The sequence below is a fragment of the Anomalospiza imberbis genome, chromosome 4, assembly GCF_031753505.1.
Source record: "Anomalospiza imberbis isolate Cuckoo-Finch-1a 21T00152 chromosome 4, ASM3175350v1, whole genome shotgun sequence".
NCBI lineage: Eukaryota > Metazoa > Chordata > Aves > Passeriformes > Viduidae > Anomalospiza > Anomalospiza imberbis.
The window spans coordinates 43,851,381-43,874,153 of NC_089684.1; the positions used below are offsets into that span (position 1 = coordinate 43,851,381).

General features: G+C 41.8%; 2 protein-coding genes across 4 annotated transcripts in view; both read left to right on the top strand.

Moving 5' to 3' along the window:
* The window catches only part of MTHFD2L (methylenetetrahydrofolate dehydrogenase (NADP+ dependent) 2 like), a 24,870-nt gene continuing 2,097 nt past the window's right edge, over nt 1-22,773 (top strand). Inside the window, exons 1-7 of one of the 3 annotated variants that reach the window (XM_068188155.1) lie at nt 1-174; nt 2,013-2,221; nt 2,515-2,637; nt 7,055-7,207; nt 7,922-8,029; nt 11,721-11,813; nt 12,024-12,117. In XM_068188155.1, the coding sequence (XP_068044256.1) occupies nt 35-174; nt 2,013-2,221; nt 2,515-2,637; nt 7,055-7,207; nt 7,922-8,029; nt 11,721-11,813; nt 12,024-12,031 (834 nt within the window). In that variant the 5' untranslated portion in view covers nt 1-34 and the 3' untranslated portion in view covers nt 12,032-12,117. Of the gene's footprint in view, nt 175-2,012; nt 2,222-2,514; nt 2,638-7,054; nt 7,208-7,921; nt 8,030-11,720; nt 11,814-12,023; nt 12,118-15,804; nt 15,931-22,773 lie in introns of those variants that run through there. The other 2 variants (XM_068188154.1, XM_068188153.1) reach the window with 2 other exon arrangements.
* EPGN (epithelial mitogen) overlaps nt 15,806-22,773 on the top strand; it is a 19,539-nt gene continuing 12,571 nt past the window's right edge. The window contains exon 1 of the mRNA XM_068188159.1: nt 15,806-15,930. The gene's annotated coding sequence lies outside the window, so the exon portion shown is untranslated. The remainder of the gene's footprint in view (nt 15,931-22,773) is intronic.

Below are 22,773 nucleotides of genomic sequence, written 5' to 3' on the forward strand. Positions count from 1 at the left end.
GCGGCGGCGCTTCCGTCCGTGAGGACCGACTGAAATGGCGGCGGCCACCACAGCCTTCTCCCTCTCCTCCGCCTCCTCCTCCTCTGCCGCGCTGCTGCGCCCGGGCTGGGCGCCCCTGAGGCGGTGGCGAACCCTCACTCGCAGCACCAGCAGCTCCCCTCGCAGCGCCGCCAGGTACCTTGCGCCGATCGGATCTTTTTCCTCTTCATTCTGCTCCTCCCTCCTTCTCATCCTCCTCCGTATCCTCATACCCCTCCTGGCGCTGCGGGTCCAAAGGGCGCGAAACGGCTGAGGGAGCAGCGGGTTCGGGCCCCCCGCGATCCTCCTTCGGGGTGGATGCCCTCCGATCCCCGCTGAGTTCCGCTGTTCTTCCCGGGGAAACGGGGAAGAGCCAGCGGGAGAGCGGGGGGAGAGCGGGCCATGGCCCTGGCCTTGGTGATCCATTGGGGATTTAAGCGGTGCCCTTGAAATTGAAGAAGCCCTTGCAATGTGACCTTCCTGCCCCCTCCCTGAGGGGAATCTGCGAGTTTGCTTGCTCCTGGTACCTTAAAGGGCCTGTCAGGGGATTTATACAGAATTACTGTATATATTCATCGTTTGGTGGCAAACAAGGCATGCTTTGGTGCACTGGGGATAAGTGTCCTGACAATAATCACCCCCTGTGTTTAATTTATTGCGGTGTCTGCAAAGGGGTTCTGGTGTTGGTTTTGCAGCACTGCAGCTCTGAACTCTTGCCTGAGTGTGTATAGGTGGGTCTCTCTGACCTCCTGCTTGTGAACCTTTTCATTTATATGTAATTGTGTTAAGACATGGCTGAAAGCTGACTGAAGAGATTCAGCACAAGTGCCAATGCTGAGAGCACTATCTTTGTGATTTCAAGAATGAAAAGAGGAGTGAGCAGAACAGTCATTGAAATAAGCATCTGACTCCTTGGATGTTCTGTGTATTGAGAATTGATTTTGTCAGTTTTGGGAGAAACAACTTTATTTCTGGACCAGTGCATATCCTACTTCTGTTCTGTGCTGCTAGTAACTGTCCTTTTCCAGTTCTGCAAAATGTAGATGTTCCTGCACTAATAATTTACCTAAGGTTTTTATAGCGTGTGGGACATGTTCTGTTGTGATGCTGGATATAATCTCAGGGTTTTAGAGTACAAATTGATCTAAAATAGCAGTGCAGATCTTAGTTTGTGTCGTGGCCTGCAAGTCACTGGGTCCATAAACAAGAAGAATTTTTGTCAAATCAATTTTTAAGGAAATTTGAGGAGGGGAGTTGGTAACTTTCCTTAAACCAGTAAAACCTAAGGGCATAAGAACAGTCTCATGTTTTATTCCAAAATGCAGGAGTTCATGTACGTTTACGTGGCTGGCTGTGTGTGTTGGGAAGGTGAGTTGTGGCTCCTCTGGTGAGCTCCTCTTCCAAGTGCACTGATGGCACATCCACGCTCTTCAGATAAGAAAGTTGGTGTAGGCACACAGTTTGTGGAATTGGGAGTGGGGCTCGAGCCTCATTCCCAACAGGCTACAGCTGTGACAAGCAGGTGAGCAGCACTGAAGGTAACCAGCCAAGGAGTGCTCAGGTGTGCTGCCCAATCACCAAAGGGACCAGAGGACACACAGGTGCAATGTGTGAACCATTGAGGGTATAAAAGGTTGAGCAAGAAGGAGCACACACTTGTAGCCTTCTGAAGTGGACTGGTGTTCTTCTGTCTGGATAGGTGTTTGGAGTCTTCTGAAGCGGTATGTTACTCTGTACAGGTGAATGCTGAAGGCATTCTGAAGTTGTGTGATGGCATTCTGTGTGTTGTGGCTGTCTCAGCTGTGACAAATGGGAAAGCACTTTTTTTCCCATGTAGGTTTGTAGTGTGTTAATGTTTTTTGAATAATATTTTAAATGCCAGTTAATATTTGAAATTTGGCAGTGTTCAAAATGGCAGATTGTGCAGTTAAAGGTGTCTTCTTCCTGGTGAAAAATTTTGTGCTGAAATGTTGTGTGTCTTTTTATCATTACAGTGATGAAGCAACCGTTATCTCAGGGACGAAGCTTGCACACCAGGTTTTGAAAGAAGTTCGAAGGGATGTGGAATCATGGATATCTGCTGGGAACCAGAGGCCTCACCTCACTGTCATATTGGTAGGAGACAATCCAGCCAGTCACATCTATGTCAGGAACAAGATAAAAGCAGCTGCTGCTGTGGGTATGTCAGATAAGTGTTTTGTTGGTAAGCACAAGATACTCTTGTTTAAAAGGAGAAAATAAAGCAGGAGGAGTCCCCTTAATTAAATTTTGCACCAATTTCTTCCCCCTTTTCTCTGATGGACCTAAGGAATTGCATGGATGTATGAAGAAAGTAGTTTTAATGTGTTTTGAATGGGAGCTGTAAGTTTCATTTTGCATCTTAAAATAGTGTTTGGGAGCAGTTCTTAAGAATCAGACAGATTTTTGGACTAAAACACTAAGCTGATCACTCTGTATTCTTATTCTGACATGTCTTTTGTCTTTTGTTTTTATCAGGCATTTCTAGTGAGATCATACTGAGGCCTAAAGACATTTCACAGGAAGAGCTCTTGGATATAACAGCAAAACTCAATAAGGATTCCCGAGTTAGTGGTTTATTAGTTCAGCTACCTCTCCCAGGTGTGTGATGTCTTTGTTTTGCTCCTTATACCTAGTCCATGTAAGAGGAAAGTGTTTAATAGGTCTGGGCTGCAAGTGTACCTTAGGGCTATAAAGAACTCTTGAAAGAGGACTTGTGTAATGAAGGGTTAGCTGAGGTAGTTGTTTTTTTTTGTTTGTTTTTTTTTTTTTTTTTTTTTTTTGTTTTGTTGAATATGCAGTTAATTTTCAAGATGACAAATTCTGCAGATAACTTCATATGTAGGACTTGCCATTTTTAATGATAAGTTAGTGATGTTTCAAGGCATTTAACATAATTTATCCAATTTAATTATCTTTATTTTTTGAGTGTGTTGCACTGGTTTGTCTTGAGTTGCATGCTTTCATCCCCATATCATGCTATGTAGCAGGTGATGCTATAGCCTTTCTCATAGTGATTCCAGGTTTTGCCTTGAACATGAACCACTTGGATTTTTTTGTTGGCCATGGTGTTTCTGGTGAACTTTGTGCAAAGGTGCTAAAACCTTTGACTAAATTTTGGAGGTTTTTTTTTACCTTCTCCTAATTTGTACTGAATTTCACTGGGGAGTAGCTGGCAAAGTGGTATTTTTGGTGTACTAAAACTTGCAGGGAAATAAAGAACTAAACTGAAAATGTTTATCTATAAAACAACAAACTGGGACAGGTGCTGAGAGTTATGGAGGAAAAAATGCTTTGGTGGTATTTCTAATAAACAGCAGTGTTCCTGATGAGGAGGGTTTGCACTTGGTGTTTGTTACATGAAAGCTGTCTGAAATGGACCATGTACTGAAATAAATTTGCCACAAGGTGGAAGTGTAACACAAGTAAGGAGCCACATTCTGGCCTTCAAGGTAGGAGCTGATGGAATGTGGTCACTTTCCTTTTGTGGAACATCTCTCAGTGACAGATATTCACAGCAGCAGCAGGTGATGTAAATAACAAAGCTTCATTGCAGTGATGAGAGCTGCAAAAGATGGAGTATGGGCAGCCTGGGGATGGCAATCATCCTGTCTGAAGCCTGTAGCAAAGGAAGCAGGCTTGTACACTGGACTCAGAGTCCAGTGCTGTGCTCCCCAAAAGTGGGAGGTGTCATGTGTCTTGCTAGTGAGGGTACTCAGGGGAATGGTTAGGTATCACTTGTAGTAATGCATTTATGAGGAGGTTATCAGGTCACTGCAGTCTACTTTCATCATTGCACGGTTCAGAACTGCTTTTAGTCTTGAAATGTAGTGAATTTAAACCTGGTCAACTTGAGAGAATAAAAAAAGCCTGATGATAATTCTAGCTGTGTCAGATGAAATATTTGATGTTTTCACACTGAAATGCTCAAGTCCTTTAATGAGGGTTAGTCCTAAATTTGGTTGAAGATTCCTCCCAATACCTGTGACACACCAGTTATAACAACTGCATGACTATTCATCTTCCATCCAATCTATCAGACAGGCACAGCTGTTGCTTGTGCTAGGAAAAGCGTTAGAACAACTTAATAGCAGAACTTGGTCAATATTGCAATGTCTGCGTAATAGAGTTAAATGTGCAACTTGTCATGAACTGGAAATATTCAGTAAACTCTTTCTGTGAGTTATATTGTTATTCCATAACAATGTAACTCGTATAACTGATTTTTTTTTTTCCTCAGAGGACCTTAATAAACTAAAGGGCCAAAAGCTAAGTTAGCTCATTTTCCAAATTTTATTTGCCTTGTAATGGAAGGAGACAAAGCCCAGGAGTTGTGAAAACTGTGATCAGTGGAGGCTCCTTATTCCAGAATTGAGGTTGTGGTGTTGGGTTTGGAGCTTTTTTGCAATAAACCACTCAAAGTGTGGGTTTTGATCAACATTGGGTTAAAAATGGAATCGGAAGTAGCTCTCTTCTGTTGCACTATTGTAAGCTGGGGCAACTTAATTTTGAGGATTGTTGTCTTTGCCTGAGGAAAGTTTTTTTTGTGCACCTTTTGAGTGCGTTACTGGTGATAGTTTTCTGGAGATTTTCCTGTGTCTTAGTTTGAATTGCCTGGGAGATGGCCCTGAAGTGTTAATCTATTTGAGACAGAAGATGAAAATCCATGCAGTATTTTTTTCAAATCCGTTTTATGCTATGGTGTTATTTTCATTAGTCTTCCCTTTTGAAAACCAGTATTTATTTTTTATGTGCCAGCACCAGAGGCGGTTGTTGTGTAAATATGAGTTTCTCTGAGTGCAGAAGCTTGGCCAGTGATGCCCAGTGTAGTCCTGCAAGTTTTGCCGAAAAGGGAGAGAGGAGGAGTGGCTTGTAATAACAGCAAGGAAATTTGTATGGGTATCAGCTCATGTTTTATGAGACTGACAGTAAGATAATTAAGAGATTTTGTTCCTCTGGAAATAAAGAAGGCATGTGGGATCCTCTTCTCTGGCCCACAGCTCACTTGTCCCCAGCTGTGCAGCTGCATTTCTTCCCAATACTTTAAAGCCTGTTCTGGAATTGTGCAAATTAATCTGGAATATGGAAAATATCCATGTAAAGCATGATTTTTTTTTCTTTTACATAAGTGTATCTATTATCTGTCTGGTTTTGGGAAGTTAAAGACAGTGTGGAGGAGGTGTTTTTCAGAGCAGTGTTCTGCTCATCCCAGGCACGAGGAAAAGCATGGCTGCCAAGTTTGTGTTGGAAGAACAACTGGCTTGCCTAAGGATAACAAGTTCTCTTTTGCAAAAGCCATTTAATAGGTTACTCCATATTTCTTTCTTGGTTTTGTTTTCTTTTTTAATTCCCAAGTTGACATAAAAACAGGGTTATGGTTGCTTTCAGTCTCTGTGAGGCAAATTTCAGTTCTAAGAGACTCTTTCATCAATGTATTTAATATCTTAATTTCCACAGTCTTTTCTCATTAGGATTCAAAAAGAAACTTGCTCTCATCAAAAAATGGAGAATTAAATTGTAAATCATAGCAGCCTGGTTTAAGGGGTTCTCTAATTGGGAATCTTAACAGGAGATTACTATGGTTCATGTTCTACAACATGCTTCTTTTATTATCTAGCTCCTTTTAATGGAAAACCACAAAAACCTACTAAATTAAACCATCCTCTTTATGTCTCTAAAATATTTTACTGGCAACATCTGAATTTCCTTATTGATGCTTATTTTCGTTTATTTAGTTTTTTTAAACCTCCTGTAGTGCCCTCTGATTTGGACACTGGGACATCTTGCCACACAGTTGCAGGATTCTGTTCAAGTTGTGGATAGAATGGGTGATGTAAGGGATGCAAAAAGCAATTTTTCAGAGATGGAAATTGTAAACTCCTAGCCTACTTGTTCGGTTTAGGGGAAGATACTTTGATTCACTCTTACTGGTGCTTGGGATGAACAACCAAATTCCCAGGATGTTCAGTAACAAACTGGTCGTTAAGCCACAGAGGGTCAATGGCTCTCTCCCCATCTACCCAGTCTGGAGGTCAGCTTGACTTTCTCCCAGACAAAACCTTTCAACAGGTCTAGGTTACTGCAGGCTGTCGGTCAGTCAGTGCTGTTTTGGGTAAGGACATGGGTCAGTCAGTGCCATTTTGGGGCTCTCAGCAGGCCATGGGTCAGTCATTAAACACAGTTTGCTTTTTGGGTTAGCATGGGATTTGTGTGGAGCTGTTCCTCTGGGATGTTATGTATTCCAGGTTGATGCTTGGGTATGTAACTCTGCAGGGAGAGGTCCAGCAAATGCCTTTTTTCATAATCAGCAGTAATGTTTATGCAGTATAAGCTTTAAGCAGTTGCAGAGCTGTCCTGTATCATTAGTGCATATGAAAAATAGTCAGTATGAGTACATATGAATACAAAATTATGTGCTGGCAATGCCATTCAAGCCATATTCAGTGTTTTGGGATCACCACTATCAAACAGTTTTGTGTATTCTCACTTCCTTAATGAAGTAGGATGTGTTTTGGGTCTACTGATAAACAGTTGACTAAAAAAAATATAGTATTGTTGGAAAAGGAAAGCTCGACCTTCAAAGTTACTGCAGCTTGAGGTTTCCGTGAGTTTGTTTAAAAATGAGCTAGTGTATCCTCTGTGTGCTTAGAAACCAGAGAAATGCATATAACTGTTCTGTGGTTTGTTGGGGTTTTCAAGCTCCTTCATGTTTAAGAATTCTACATTGTGGAAGTGACTTCCTTAAACACTTCTTATCTTCTTACTGTCCTCATTCTCAGCTGAGTACTGGGCTCTCATATTTTGACAGAATCTGTTGTATCAACACTGTGACAAATGCTTTAACCTAATCTTCAGTAAACTCTTTGAAAAGGTGAAATTGCCTTTAGGGGGAGTATAATTCATTTGATCAAGAGCAGTAATTAATGACCCTGGCTAGATCCAGGCTTGTCTGTGTCATGATGTATTGAGGGCACCTGACAAGTGAAGGAGCTGATGCTGAGGGCTGTGTGTCTCCTAGATCACATAGATGAACGGACAGTCTGTAATGCCATCGCCCCTGAAAAAGATGTGGATGGATTCCATATCATGAATATTGGACGGCTGTGTCTCGATCAGCCTTCCATAATCCCTGCCACTGCTGCTGCTGTCTGGGAGATCATTAAACGGACGGGTAAGAGATTCACGTGTCCTGGAACTCTTCTTATCCTGGGAGATGAACAAGGGATCACCTCAGGTGTGAGGTAGAAGGTCAAGGTTATCTAAATGCATTGGGCTGATTGAAGAACAAATGTTTAGGGTATTAATCTGAATAAGGAGCTGCCAAAGTAGATGGGCTCTTGTGCCATTAGCACAACTATTAATTAAGTGTAGACAGTAGTATTTGGTGGAACACTTCAGTAACTTGCTGAATTTCATAGTTTTGCAGGAAATTTCCTGTGCTGTTGTTCTGTTTGTCAAAGAGAAGATTGGATGTGTGAGTTCTTGTCGAGAGGGGGGAAAAACAAGTAAGAAAAATGGGAGCACTTAATTCAGTACTGGAAGGGGAAAAAATGCATATGTGTTGAATAGTTGTAGTTTTTTTATTTAGAATGTACATGTTCGTACTGGTAGATGTAAGTGCTTCCCTCTGTGGCTGGAGCAAGGAAATTAACTCCTTGCTAAGGGTGATTCAGGTAACCTGAATGAGTTGCCAGTTCTCTTTCTCCAGGGTGAAAGCTGTTTTGTGGGCTTATACCTCAAATTCAGCCTTGTGCATTTTCAAGTCGTGTTGATGTCAGCAGTCCACAACAACAAAATAATTCTGTTGTGGGGATTGAGAAGAAGGGTTTAGATGTATCAAAATAGTGGGATATAATTTTTTTTATCCTTTCTTTTTTCCTGCAAGGAATACAAACATTTGGAAAAAATGTTCTTGTAGCTGGAAGATCCAAAAATGTTGGAATGCCTATTTCAATGCTTTTACATACTGATGGAGAGCACGAAAGGCCTGGAGGTAAGTCCAGGAATGTTGTTCCAATGTTTCCATTTGTGAAGGCCTGAAAATAAAGCTGACTAGAGGACTCAGAGTAAAGAGAAAGCTTTCCACTCTTGTCAGTACTTGCAACCAGACCAAGAAAATAAATTTGCTAGCACATTTCCTGACTTGCTCTCATGAGAGCAATTTCTGGACTGGACTTCTTCTGCTGTTCAGTCATCACTTCCTCCTCCGTTTGAAACAGCTGCTATTTCAGCTGATCCTTGAGGGTAGTACTGGCAGTGAGGCCTCGAGGAGCTGCGGAGGCTCCTGTGGTGTTTATACAATGCAGCTGTTTGTGACTTTGTCCTCATGCTTGTTCAATATTGATTTCATTGGTCATACACAAATGAGCACGCAGGTACACATATGTATACATGTGCACACACACACGTTTATCTATGAATAAACAAAAAGGTGTGGCATGACCCTTGTGTTGTGCTATGTCAGTGAGGTGTTGCTTATGAAAATACCCGAATTGACCAACCAAGGAACTCTTCAGCTGAGTACCATGATTACTTGTTGGCCTGGGGGATATTTCTGCAGTGCAGTTTATATCCCCCTGGAAATTGAGTGCTGTGGTGGAAATATTTTAAAGTAATTCTAATTACAGAAGCCTACATTTGCTGCTATAATTGTGCTGTAGAAATTAAAACAAATATAATTTAGGTAGAATGCTGCCCTTTTGTGACTCCATTTTGATGTTAGAACCTGCTGTGGTGGTGTGCACAAATGAGGTAAACATGGACATTTAATCCCAGGCGTATTTAATTAGAGCAGAGTGAAATCTGATATTAATATAATAAAACACTAAAAGCTTTATACTAATCATACAGTTGGTTTTTCCATTCAGCCTCTGTGGGAAAGTTGCTATTTGGAGCTTCTCTCAGTGCCTGGATTGTAATTACCATTGGTGCATAGTTATAGTCTTATCCTCATTCCCATGAAAATTAGTAGCATTTTTGCCATTTGCTGCAAATACTGGATGACACTTGTTATTGGCAGTGCAGCTGATGTTTGAAGTAGGCTTGGTAGAACACAAAGTCATGTTACAAACTACTTACGTGTTTCCCACTTGGAAATGAGAAGACCTAGTGTCCCGTGATGCTTTCAGCAGCTTGTTGCCAGACCCTCACCAGCTTCATGGGCAGTTTTTAGCTGTTCCTAAATACTGTTTGCAGCTTCCAGCTTTTGAGTGGATTGGATGCGTGGCTCAGTTTTGTCTTGTATCCTGGGTTTCTAGTTTGTTTGACTGTCTGATAGTGCAGCTTGTTTTGGGGGGCCAGTCCCTGAAATTTTTGTGGTGCTTCATGGTGTTTTGCCAATGTTTTGGTTGCTGGCATGTCAGAACACTTTGCTTGCAACCCTGCTTGCTGGCATTGCCAGTGGTTCTAAGTATGTCACATATGTGGTATAGGGACAGAAGAATGTTCAGATAGTCCCTTACTGACACTGGAGCCTAGATACAGAAAGAATAAATGCACTGGAGTTACCTTTGCCTAATCTGAAGAGGTGGATTTATTTCTCAGGTAGTTTTCTAGTTTTTCAGTCTGCTGAGTGTTAGCACACGGTATAAAGCAGCTGGCAATGAGAAAACAAGGGGACACGTACTTCTCTGATAATGAGCTGCCGTTGTGTGTATACTGTGCACATGATGATAAATACTTTTGTGTTTGGGGTGATCTGGTGGAGTTTTCCTCCCTAATTCATAGATGGGGCTCTCCTTGAATATCAGGTTCATCTTCTGCACTTGGGTTTAATTTCTGCTTCTGCTGTAGGCAGCAAGAGACTGGCCTGGATGGCGTGTAGAAATGAAGGGAGGCCAGGCCATGGTTTCAGCTTTCTTTTTTTTTAAACTTAAACTCAGGAGGATAGGGATCAGAGAAGACCTACAATGGAATGCTGAAAAAGAACTTTCTCAGGTTATCAGTCAAGAAAGTTTTTTTCAGTGACTGGGTTGATTTGATTAATTATTTTTAATTGAGAAATTATGCAAGGGGTGGGTGTGCAGGGTACTATTTTTTGTTGTGCATTTTGGTTGGTTTTCTTTCTACATCATTAACAAAAATTCAAAGTTGGGGACTGTCTTAATTTGTGATGCTTCATATGTAGATACACTCATGTCCTGCAGGTGGCAATATCTGATCAGATGGGAAAGCTATGTGAACCCCTTCCAAAATAATGCTCTGTGTAGGCAGGTAAAGGGACTATCTCTTTTTTGTAAGCTAGGGAATTGACTTGGGAGTATCATGTGGAATCTTAATTGTTAATATATTCCTCTTCTTTCAGCAGAAGTAGCAGTATAAAAATAGTTGTTTATTTTCTGTTTGGGCATGATCACAAATAAATGGAAATCCTCCCCTGAGGTATCTGTAAGCTTCTGGACTGCTGTTGTCAAGGTAGGGGCTTTCCCTGCACCCCCCCCCCTTTTTTTTTTTTTCTCTCCGTTCTTTTTTGGTAGTGAAAGCAGTTACTTGGTTTCAGGACTTGACTTACAGACACATTCCTCACTAAAATCTTAGAGGCAAATTAGCACCAATTTTATTCCTCAGAGGTAACCTTGTAACTTTGGATTTCATCCATTGGTTTTTCTCAACCTTTCTGCTGAGTAATGGTTGTGGTTTTGGGCAAGACATAGTTCTTTGGCTTAAAGCAGGTATTGGTAGACTCCTCTATTTTTTTTCAAGCCTGTACTTTTCTGTTTTTGTTATCTGCAAATGTTTTGATCTGCTTGTCTTTGGGGAGATCATGTGCACTGCACAGCCAGAAGAAGAGGGATAAAAAATGAGGGGAAAGAGCAGAGAAGCCAGAGCCCAGAAAAGTTGAAGATGAGATGCCTGAGAGAGTTAATAAGATGGGAGGCACAGATTAGACCAGTCAGGCACATTCCATAGGAAGCAGATGTGATGGTAATGTATGAGAAGGCAAAAGGTTTTCGTTTAATTGCAAGTAACATGGCCTAGGTGTCTGTGATGAGTGGAAGGCAGAGATGGGCATACCTGAACACTGTATAGTACAAATAATTGCAGAGAGGGTTGGAAGGAGTCTTCAAGAGCCATTCTCTTTGCTGCTTGCTTGGGCAGTCTTTGAGGGAGTACCACTCCTGCTGTTGGATGCAATATGAGACTTTGGACCCTCTCTCTGTGACTCTTCATGTTGTGGTCTCTCCTCAGTGTCTCATTCAAACAGCACAAGGGCTTTTCATGTCTAACCAGGGGAGTTTATTCTGCAGGAGCGGAAGAATGTGTGCTTCTACTGGTGGTCTTGTATTGAAGCTTTTGTGTGTGGCAGACAGCTGAGTCTTGTGGCACCCTCTACAAACTGGGCTTGATAAAACAGACACTGGATTCTGTGCTGGGTTTGCTTTGTGGAGTTCCACTGAATGTAACAAAGCCACGCAAGGGCTTACCTTCCCGTGGAAGGGAATTCAGTCCACAGTATATAAATGAATATGTTCTGGGAGAATTTTTAAGAACAAGTGTTTTTTCATATGTGTGAGCAACAAGTGTTGTGAGTGTTCTGCCTGTGCTGATTTAAGTCACGTCCCAAGACAAATCTGATCATCTGTTCTGTTGTTAATGTACAAAAGTAATTTGTGCCTGAAGGTAAATGCTGTACTTTTTATAGCATTTCATATCAAACAATTAATTGTTTTTCTCTTCTGTTTCAGGTGATGCTACAGTGACCATTACTCACAGATACACCCCAAAAGAGCAGCTCAAGATCCATACACAGCTCGCTGACATAGTAATAGTTGCTGCAGGTAATACTGGTTGGTTGGTGTCAATACTCCAATTGCAGCGTTTCAAACCTAAAAAGAGGACTTTGCAGTCTGTGTCTGTGGCACTGACTGTTTCATGTTTCTCTGAATAATCAGTGCTCGTGCTTGCTGATGGTGTTGCAGTGGGTAGGATTTCTCACTGTAGGAAGGGCAAGTGATTTGGCTCTTTGTTCTTGCCCTTCACATTTGCAGACTCATAAACTGTTTCTCGTCACATGTGACACCTTTCCCTTAGGGAGACTTCGGAGTGAACTCAAGATTGGGAACCAGTCAGTGCATAGTTTATACAGGTATAATTATGTAAATTAAAACATTCTCTGTGCCATGGAAAAATCATGAGTCATTTAAATTCTGACAGAAGAGTTTCTTTAAATCAGCTGGAGCCTGCATTCATAAAACCATGGTATTATTCCCCTGCTGTTAGAATTAAGGCCAACCTTGCCAAAGTAACTGGAGGTTTGGGTAACCCATGTTACTAATGGCTGGGATTTTTTTCTCTTTTATGTTTACCATGTCAAGAGAAAGACAATGGTAATTGCCTAGAGGAAGGGGACTGAAAGATCAGTGTCTGTACTCTTAAAGCAATGTAAACTGATACACTTAGAGTTGAACTAATCTGTCCCAAAGAAACAGGCAGAACTCTGCTTCTAAGCAGCCTTGGTTATTTGTTTACAGGTATTAGAGGTAGAACTACAAATCAATTTTAAAAAATTGAATGACCCAACTTAGTATAACCTTGGTAAAATTCTGGGTCCCTTTGCAGCTCAGGGATATCATCCTTCTCTTGTACCATTTTGTAGGACTACAAGAGGATTGTGTCTTTGCTTTCTTCTGCTCCCTTTCCCCCCCTCTTTCTCATCCTCAAGACCCGAGACTTCCTTATGTATTTTCTAGATGAAGACAGACAGGTAGCTGTCTAAAGCTTGTCACTTCCTGGTGAAGTGAGATGCCCTTTCCTTCAGGGTTTAACTTCACTGCCTCTTTCCTAAGGCAGGCCAGGAGTAAGAAACAACTTATATGTCCCCCATCTAATTGTTCAACTGTGGGCCTGACCAGAATCCACCACTGTGAATAAAAGATAACAGTGGTGTGCTAACTGGAAATAAACCACTAACTTTTCATCCAAATTTACTGCTTCCAATTTAATCATTGCTTCAGATGTTTGTGCTGGACATGGTTTGTCATTGTTTATGCTTGGAGTTAAATGGGCCAGTAGCAATTCAGCCATGTTCACCTTTCACATTATTTTCCTGTGTAATTTGTAACAGGAGCGTGATACACTTGCTACACAACTGGAGATATACTTGGAATGATGAAAAAACCTAGGGCTAGGTTATGCAAACAGCACCTGCATGCCCTGGTGGGTGCTCTGGGGAAAGTTGTGCTTTAGAAAGGTGGAATCACTCCAAGCTTCCTTTTGTTACATGAGAACTGTGCACGTTTTACCTCTGGGATCTCACACTCCCCGGAAATGGGTGATCTATTCAGTGAGTGTTACCTTTCTTGCAACTTGTACCTTGCCAGGTTGGAACAGGTGCTTTTACATGCCACTGCAGAAGATATGCAAATGGAAAAGAGCTTTGTTTGCATGTGCCTGCATGGAAGACCAAGGTTCCTTCTCTTGTGTAGTACTTTTACAGGAGCCATCTGCATCCTGGCTCCTGATGGGTGACTTGTCCCATTGAGTCTCTTCTGATCTGGTGCTCCACCTCAAAGTGCTTTCCTGTTCACTTGCATTCATGGATTTGATAATACTTCAAATCAGGTGCTTCTTTTCTCTGTTACTCCTGAATGTGAAAAGATTTGTCTCTGTTGTCTCTCATTTGCCCCCAGGCTTGGGGCACCAGTTTTCCTGCTTATTTGGATTGTAACTATCTATGCAGTTTAATCCTTCCTTTTTGTTCCTAGCCAACTCCTTGCATCTTAAGTTCCACCAACACTGTTCTTGTCCAGCCTACCCCTCCCTAAAATCTCAGTCAATACTGCTCAGTTTTTGGATTTCTATCCAAGGCATTGTGTTTCCTGTTAAGCACATCTGACACGTTGTATCTCACCACAGGGGTTACCCATCTTGGCCTGCTATCCTTGCCTGTACAGACATCCCATGGTGTCTGTTCTTTTTGCCGTCAGCCCAGCCCCGTGGCAGAAGTATAAGTGCAGCTTCACCCAGCGGTGCTCCTAGAGCCACCTCAGGACAGGTGAGGCAGTGATGGAAACAGCAGGACTCTTGAACCAGTCAGCTTGCTGCTCCTGGTGTCTGGGCTTTCCAGTCTGCTGAGAGAAACAGGGCTCATCTGCCTGCTACTACATTTGAGGAGGAGGTAAAGAGAAAAAGTAATGGCTGTGCCAAGTGCCAGGTGAACTTCTACTTGGACTACTTGTGCCATCCCTTGGGACATGATCTGTGGTGGTCTTGTGTAGAAAGTGCTGGTTGATCAGACCCTTTATTCTGCTTAGCATTCTCTAGAAATTGGCTGTTTCAGAGTCCTTGCACCTAAACTCGGATTAGATAGGGCCTTGTTTTTCCTTTGTTTAAAATGTGATTCATCATTTTCTACAAAAATTGCCCATGAAAGCTTTTCCCATATTCTTCAGTCAGTGCATTTTGGGAAAAGGTGCTCTTATGTTTATCCTTTCCTACTTGGTATGTGAAGTAGGCTTAAGTAAATAGATACGCTCATTTGGTTTGGGGGTTAGTTCATTTGTTGCTATTAAGTATTTGGCTTGTTATCAAACCATTTTACAAAGGGTGTAACTGTGCAGCTTCCATTAATATGCATCCAGCCCTATCACACACAGATCATTTACCCCCATAAGGCTGAGGCATTATCCAATTACCGGCCGGGTTGCCATGGATTACATCAGAGTGGGATGGAGGAGATGCAGTCAGATGTTATCAAATGGGCTAGGAAAGAATGTGAGAGCGTGGCTTGCTCAACATGAGAAGCAGAGTTTCAAGCATATGTCTTATGGGTAAGTGAGAAATGGAGAGCCAAGAATGTTGTAGTATTGCCTGTATCCAAACTAAGTGCTCTAGCACTGCACATGGAGCCAGGGCCTTGTACACCAGCACTTCCCTCCCAAAAAACTGCAGTTTCAAACTGTATGGATTTGGTTTCTTTTCCTTTTTGCCTTCTCCCCACCTGAGAGAAAGCTGCTTTGATGGGGAGAGGGGAGTTTAGACTCCCTTTTTGGAGGTACTCTAACATTCCTCTTAAAACAAAAAACTGATGGAAATGCTCAAGAAGCAAGGTGAATTGTAATGTTTAGTTTGGAAATTCCCATTACTGAAAGCTGGAGGTTGCATGGTAGGGAAGAAATTCCTGACTGGAGTCGTACAGCCATGGATACATCTCATTATCTAGATTTTGAAGTGACCTTTTAGGTTTTCTGGGTCCTGACTGAGGCACATATTTGTGATGAATATCAAGATGCTTCATGTTTAAATGTGCTGAAGGAATACGTTGCATATGAAAAAGCTGAGGTGGCTTGTTGTGGTTGTTTCAGCTGGAATTTCTTAACAGCAAAAAACTCCTACCCCAGGATGCCTCAGAAATGCAGCCCACAAGGTGTGCAGTGCCCAGGTCAAGTACAGAGGTCTCACAAATTGCTGTAAGGAGCAAGAACTGGTGTATTGTCCCTGTGGAAGATCAGTGTTGTCTGCTGGGATTACTGTAACAGCTCAAATTGCCTCCTGGTCGTATGTTTTTTGATCCAAAACCAATCCCATGGCACAATTTCTGGTGGGATGTTTTTTTGTGTTTTTTTTTTCTTTCCTGTAGTAGTAGTTGTTACAAACTGTGTGCAGTTGAGGAATAGTTGTGTTCAGTGTGGGGTGTGTGAAGAAATATTCAACAGAAAGAATTCTATTTTGTGCATGCATAGCTATGCATGCACACCCCTTGATATAATTCAAAACTGATAACCTCAGACTACCTGGCCAGGGTAATTAAATATGCGTTAATGATTCCAGGTATCCCAAAGTTGATTACAACTGATATGGTCAAAGAAGGTGCTGCTGTGATTGACGTAGGCATCAACCATATCCACGATCCTCTTACAGGAAAAACCAAGTTAGTTGGGGATGTGGACTTTGAAGGTCAGTGAAACTCTCTTTTTACAAATATCTTGGATAAATGTTTTGAAGTTTGTAGGATTCACTCATGGTAAATTTTTGGGCTAGGCAGTGTCTCAAATGAGACAATGTTTTCAGCAACTTTGTATGATTTATTTACTTAAATAAGAACACAAACCTATCTGCTATCAAGAAATTGTATGTTAGTTAGGATATAAAGTGTTGCTTTCAATTACAGGTATCAGCAACCCCTAAGAGATACAGATGAGTGCTTCCAGCAGTGGTGTAGGAGGTGGTTGTGTCCAGTTTCTTTAATCCTTTGAGTTTGTGAAAAGTTTGGAAAATAATCACTGAAAACAGTTTCTGCTCTTTGTCAAGCATAGGGTCTCCTGCTGTTCATAGCAATTACAATTAAACCACAGCTTCTCAAAGCCTCCTTTTGCACTCTTTCTCTACACTTGTCTGTGTAAATGTTAACTTGGCTTTAGAAATACCCTTTATGCTAAAGTTTAATGTGGGTTCATCTAAAAGGGCTTAACATCTTGGTCCAGGCAAGCCTAACAGATAAAAATTGTTGTTACATATTGATCTTCTTATGTTTAACTTGTTGCAGAGCAAGTTCACAATGTAACTTGATTAAATATCTCCACTCTGGAGGAGCTCCAGACTGGAATAGCAGGATTGTTGCACTTATTGGCACAGTTGAGTGTGGGAAGCTTAGACAGCATTTACCCACATTATTAATGGTTCTCAACAGTTCCTTATTTTGATAAGTATGAAAATCACCCACATGTTTTTTTCACAGTTATTAACATCTTGGCTGGCATAATGTTTCAAAGCTTAATTATATTCAGAGTGGTTTTAGCCAGCTTGTGTGTATTTGTAATTACATCACTCACTTAGTTCCCTGCTGCTTTTACTCATCATGCGTGTTACCTGTCTGTTAAAGTCTGTGAAATTACCTGAGTGTAGCTGAGCGACTGTCTTGGAATGTGTTTGGAAATGTGTAACTGGATGTGTGCAACAGAGCTCCAGGAAAAGAAATCTTTTGGAGGGCAGCTTGAAAAGTTTTTTTATTTTATCCTGCCTGGATTTGTGGTATCACTAATAAAAGGTTCTATTTTCTGCTTTCAGAGCTGAATTAAAATACAGAGCATTATCGGGTGTTTGGTTAGCTTTAGCAGGTATGGGAGTACAAAAGCTGTAACTTTGGGAAATGTGAACCTGCATCCTTCTTGTTTGTTTCTCTTCAAACGTGGGACCTTATGCCTGCAATAAAGGTGTAGATTCAGTGGCAAGGCTGTGATTCAGAGTTTCAGCAATGCACTGTATCTGTCTCATCATGTCTGCTGTGGGTTGTTCTTGAGATTTTACCTGGGGGGAGGGAAGATCCAAAAAAGAGGGAGGAACTTCAGCTTGGATTATGCCACTGCAGTTATAAGTAGCATTTCACTGTGCATTGCCAAAGGGAAGTTGTTGTTGGTTCACTGGTATCGGTGAAAGTTTCACTAAATCTTTAACAGCAACAAAAAACATCCTGGTGTATACAGTTCTGAACTCTAGCAAGTAAACCACCCTTGCCAAGTACTTGATCTGGCAGTTAGGAAATGGAAGAAGCCGGCATGTTTGTGTAGCAAATAATTTTATCCTTTTCCCCTGTTTGATCACTTGGCTGAATCTATATTTAAGCCTAAATCAAAATAGTTTTTGCAGACTGGGGCCAGGCACATAAGTGGCTAGCATGACATGTGGTACCTGTGTAACATCACATGGCCCACCAGTGTCTATTGTCTCTTCATCCACTTCTTTAGGAGAAAAATCCAGCTGTGGGCAGAGAGGTTTTTAAGTGGGCAATCAGAGTTCAAATGTCATTTACAAAAATAGAGGGAAATGGCTTCCTTCACCAGGTCATCTGGCTGAAATGTTCCTGTAGTGGAAATTAATTTTATTAGGTGGGTGGAAGGTGTTTTGATTCAGTTGCTTATCTTGCCAGCACTTGGATCCCATCTTCTAATCTCTGTAAGGTAGGTGAGAGAGTGAGTTATTTTTATCTCTTTAACAACAAAAGGATGCATTTCAGCTCTTCTTTTTCGTGTCTTTATTAAATTCAGCATACACATTTGCAAAAGTTACGGAATGCCTTCAAACAGCGTCTGCCATTTCCCGTGTCTCCACATGTCCTCTTTATTTTGACGCTCCAAACTGTGTCTACATCAAAAACCAATAGTGGTTTGGTCCAGAATAGTTGACTGCACAGTTCCAAGGTATCTAAAAGAGCAAGACAGGAGAACACTGCGCATGTGGAGGCCAGCTGCAAAGCACTGAGATACCCAGCCTGCAGCGATATATTCAACTGCACGTGCAGGTCTCCATGTAAAACCACCACAGCACATGGAGAGTACCTGTTTGTGTTAAGAATTTGCCAAAATCTGTGCTCTGGGGAGTGGCTGTATTGTCTTCTGGGAGCCTCAGGAGGAAGAGTGAAGTGCCAGGAAGGAGGAGAAGTGATGGCATCTGTAAGTGATCCCCAGCGCTATTTTAGCAGCTTTTGGGCAGCAAGTTTCAGTGACAGAAAGGGAGATCTGTTTCTGTGAGCTGTGTAGTGCATGTGTGGGTGTGCTTGGCCCTGTTATATAAGCTTTTGTTGCCACAGCTGTGATGCCAAGGGAGGAGGAGGGCTACAAGGACCAGGAACATAGAATAAAGCAACAGCTTACCCAGAACATTTAGCTGAAACAGCTCTTTGGGGTGGAGCATCGTTTCCAGGAGTAACTGGTAGAGCAGGGTAGTAACACACCACAGTAGTAGCTCACATTTGCAAGTGGAACTGGAAATACCAATGAAATCAAAGTTGCTTGTATTTCTTTACAATTCCTTCCTTATTTTTGACAAACAGCAGTGCTGATTGTTGAGTCTTCATTAGATGTCTATGTAGAAGAGAAAGCCTTTGTGTAATATCTTGGTTTGGTGATGCAGTTGTGGTATGAGTGGAGGGCTTTACACAGGAGAACTCTTCTTTCTGACTTGACAGTGTGAGAGAGATTCTGGAAAATTGGTGCCACCATAAGCAGGGAGGGATTTGCAGCGCTGAAGAGCAGACGAGAGAGCCCCAACAAGTAATTGATGTGGATCCAAGGTGATGGGCCTATATTATGCATTTTCTCTGAATGAGATTGCCCACCGCAATCTTCAAATCCAATTAATTGATGGAAGCAGTGGTCCTTCAGCTGTACCTTTGCAGCAGTGTGCAGGAAGCCTGAGCTCTGTGACAGCCGCTGCATCTGACGGTGTTTGCTGCCTCTCTGCGTTTGTTGCAGCACCTGCCTAGCTATAAGCTGCTCCTTACTCATTGAATCCTTTCCAAATTGGCTCCCTGTGCAGATTTCCCAAACAGTGGTCACAAAAACAGAATGTGGATGTTCCAGGTGCTTTTGCTATAACTTTAGTTAGTTCCTTTCTCAGTTGAGTTTGAAGATCTGGTATTTTGCCATGAAGAAGAGCCCAGTCTGTGTGATCATGTTTCCATATTGCTGCCCTGCTGATCTTAGAGGAACCATTGCCTGTAGTGCTCCATGACTGCAAGGAATCAATCAGAAGGTTGGCGTTAGGCTATGACAGAAGCCAGAAGGCTGTTGGCAAACAGGAGTCAGTGAGCTGCTGCATGGCCAGTCAAGGTTCTCCTGAACAGAAGAGGATGTTGTTCAGGGGTGTTACTGATACACACAGTTTGAATTACAGCACTGTGCCATAATTCCTTGGTTTTCCTTTAGGTTGCAGTTAAAATAGCTGCAATAAGAGAAACAAGGATAAGAAAAAGAAGGAACTCTGAGCAATGGGTTAAGTGCTTGCTGTGAGAAGAGCACACAGTGCGCAGTGAGAAGAATCCCAGAATATGTGGAGCAGAACATGGGATATCTAGTGTGGCTCCTGAGCACATGATTTCACACTTGGGCAGTGCTGCAGGGATCTGGTGTAGCTTTACTGGGACTTGTAAAGCTGTGTGGAAACAGTGCTTAGGCAGGAATTACTCTGCATCACTTAATGCAGATGCAGAAGACCCAGAACTGCCTTCAGGTTGAGACTTGCTGTTGGTTTGTGTGATTAACCCTATTAGGTGTCTGATGTCCTCAGCTTTAAAGGAACCTAGGAATGAAGGGCTGTTTCCCAAGCAGTGGATCCTGTTTTTCAAGGAAACAATCTACATTACATTTCTTCTGAAGAATCAAAGGAAGATTTCCAGGTTCTACAGAAGCTGCAAAATAGTAGCTCCTTCTCCATAGGCATCTAATTTGCATTTTCCAGATTGTCAGGGGAAGGCCTGGGAGACCAGCACCCATCTGGAGAAAGCAGGAGTAAAGCTGTGAACCAAGTTACTTCATTCCTGAGAAGCAGGACCTGATGGAACTGACAGCACAATGCCTTACCTGCCTACATGAGATCAGTCACACATTTACATGGTGTCTGAGAACTGTGCTTTGGCCTATTTCACTTGATCAGGAAAGTCTATTGATGTTTTTGAGGCCAAGCTGTCTTCCCCCTTTGCTTGCTGGCATTCATCTTGGAAAGTTGCACTTGCCATATCTGTATTTAGTCTTACCAAAGGAAACAGATGGTAATTTCCCCAGCACAGACACCTGTTGTGTGTTCAAAAATCTGGATCAGCTTTTGTGCATAAGCTGTCTGGGTGGTTTTATGCTAACTGATACAAAATTTGGCTTCTGCCATGCCTACATGCAGGGATTTCCATAGTGGTAGAATATGGGCAGAGGAATTCACCAACAACTTGGGGAAACAGGGCACTTTGTGTTTCCTGCTGGATATGGCTACTAACACCACAGGCAATGCATGTTGTGCCTGACAGGCATTGGAAGGCTTTCTTGAGGAAAGGCACGGTCTGGTTGTGGGTTGTCCTCTTTGTAGGTAAGGTTGGAGTAGTTTGAACAACAACACAAAAAGAGGTAGGTAACATTGCCATGGAAACAAACATATTTCAGTTTAAAGTGCCTATAGTGTTTTCTGTGTTAATGGCTGTGTTTTCTTCAGATGTGGATACATTTCAATAATTAGGACATTAATCCAAGAATTCATATTAACTATATTAACTGCAAGCACCATTCTAAAATGGGAGGTACTTCAAAATAGTATGACTATTAAAAAGTTTAATTGTTTGTGTTTGAGAATATTGAGAGTAACTGTCATATGTCATCATAATTAATTTGTTGAATTTTAGATCTGAAAAACCACATTGTAACCTGACTTACTTTGCATATATTTTAAGTGTATCTGGTGATGCCACTCAGCAGAATAATTAAAACCCACCTGGTTGTATTTACCAGCTCTCCTCAATGAGGGTTGATCTTGTGTTCTTCAGTTCAGTGAGATATTTGCTGCTATCTTTGCAAATGCTCTTGTGAGTTCCCTGCCATGGGGGAGGTTCACACAGCATTTTATTAATTTCATTTACCTTTGACTCCTCAAATCTAGTAAATATAATTTCCCAAAACCTCAATGTCTATTTTTTCTAATTCTTTTGTAATAGTTCTTTTTTGAGACCTTCTTATTCCTGCCAGTTAAGCACCACATAGATTCCAGAGATTCAAGATAAATAGACTTTAAATATACAAGTGATCTTGTTTGTTTCAAAGCCAGGTGCCTAGTTTTCCATCTCTTAATCTCTTCTCATAGCCAGGCAGAGTCTGCTCTGTAGGGATTTCAGTGGAATTGAATGTGTTTGTGTCAGTTATGCTTGCCCAGTTGTCTCCTCTGTGTGCGTGCCTTGGAAAAAAACAAAGCTTCTGAAAGTGGGGAGTGATTTACCAAGAAGTTATTACTGAGCAAGAAAAAAAAAAACCCCAAACTAACAAACAAACCTCTCATGGTGGTGACCTAAAAAAAACCCTGTCAGTACTAACAAGGTGAGTTCCTACAAAGTTGAGCAGAATTCCCTTGCAAAGACCCTGTAGTTCCAGTTGATGGCATTTTGCACAGTAGATAAGATCCAGACAGAATTTATTGCTGTTATATGAATTCCTCATACAAACAGGTTAACTTAAATACACTTAAGGTGTACACTGGATTTGAGTAGTCTAACCTGGCTAATGGTTGGAGCTAATTCATCCAGCAAGATTTTCCTTTGTGATACTTTGCAAAGAACCTGCCCCTTTGCATCCTGGTTTAAAGTAGGCATCCTAGTAAAACTGATTAAAAAAAAAAAAGTCTTTTCTGGAGGAACTGAGTGTTTTTGGCTGAAATTGCAATGGGAATTTTGCCACTAGAATTGTATTTTTTCTTGAAGGAAACTCTTGTCTTTGTCTGTAGTGTGAAGCAGAAAAACAAATCAAACAGAAAATTGTACTCTCTCCCTCTGCAGTTTTAAGTTTCTTTCTATTATCTCAGGGTGTCTTTTTTAGGATGTGTTGTAGGAGAACAGATTATGGGACATAGGGAATGGGGCTGTGGCTAAGCCTCATCCCTAATGGGGTGCAACTGTGTAAAACAGGTGACCATTGTTAAAGGAAAAGGAGCACGGAATGCTGAGGTGCTTTGACCAATCACAAAAGAGTAAAAGGCCACACAGGTGTCATGCATGTGAGGAGCAGGGTAGAGAAGATTGTAATGGGGAATAAAAAAATGCTGATGCTTGAAACCCTTCGTGGTGTCAATTATGTGTCCTTTGTCATGTATGGGACAGAGACTGACTAGGTGACTTGGCTACTGCTGGTGCTCTGCAGTTGATGGCAGTAGTTGCTCTGCATGCTGTTCTTCAGGAACACAGAGTTGCGGGGTGTTACCTCCTTACCTAGAGAATGACATCCCCAGCTTCCATAACTCTCCTGGATATTGCAGGTGCGGTGTCCCAGCTGACAA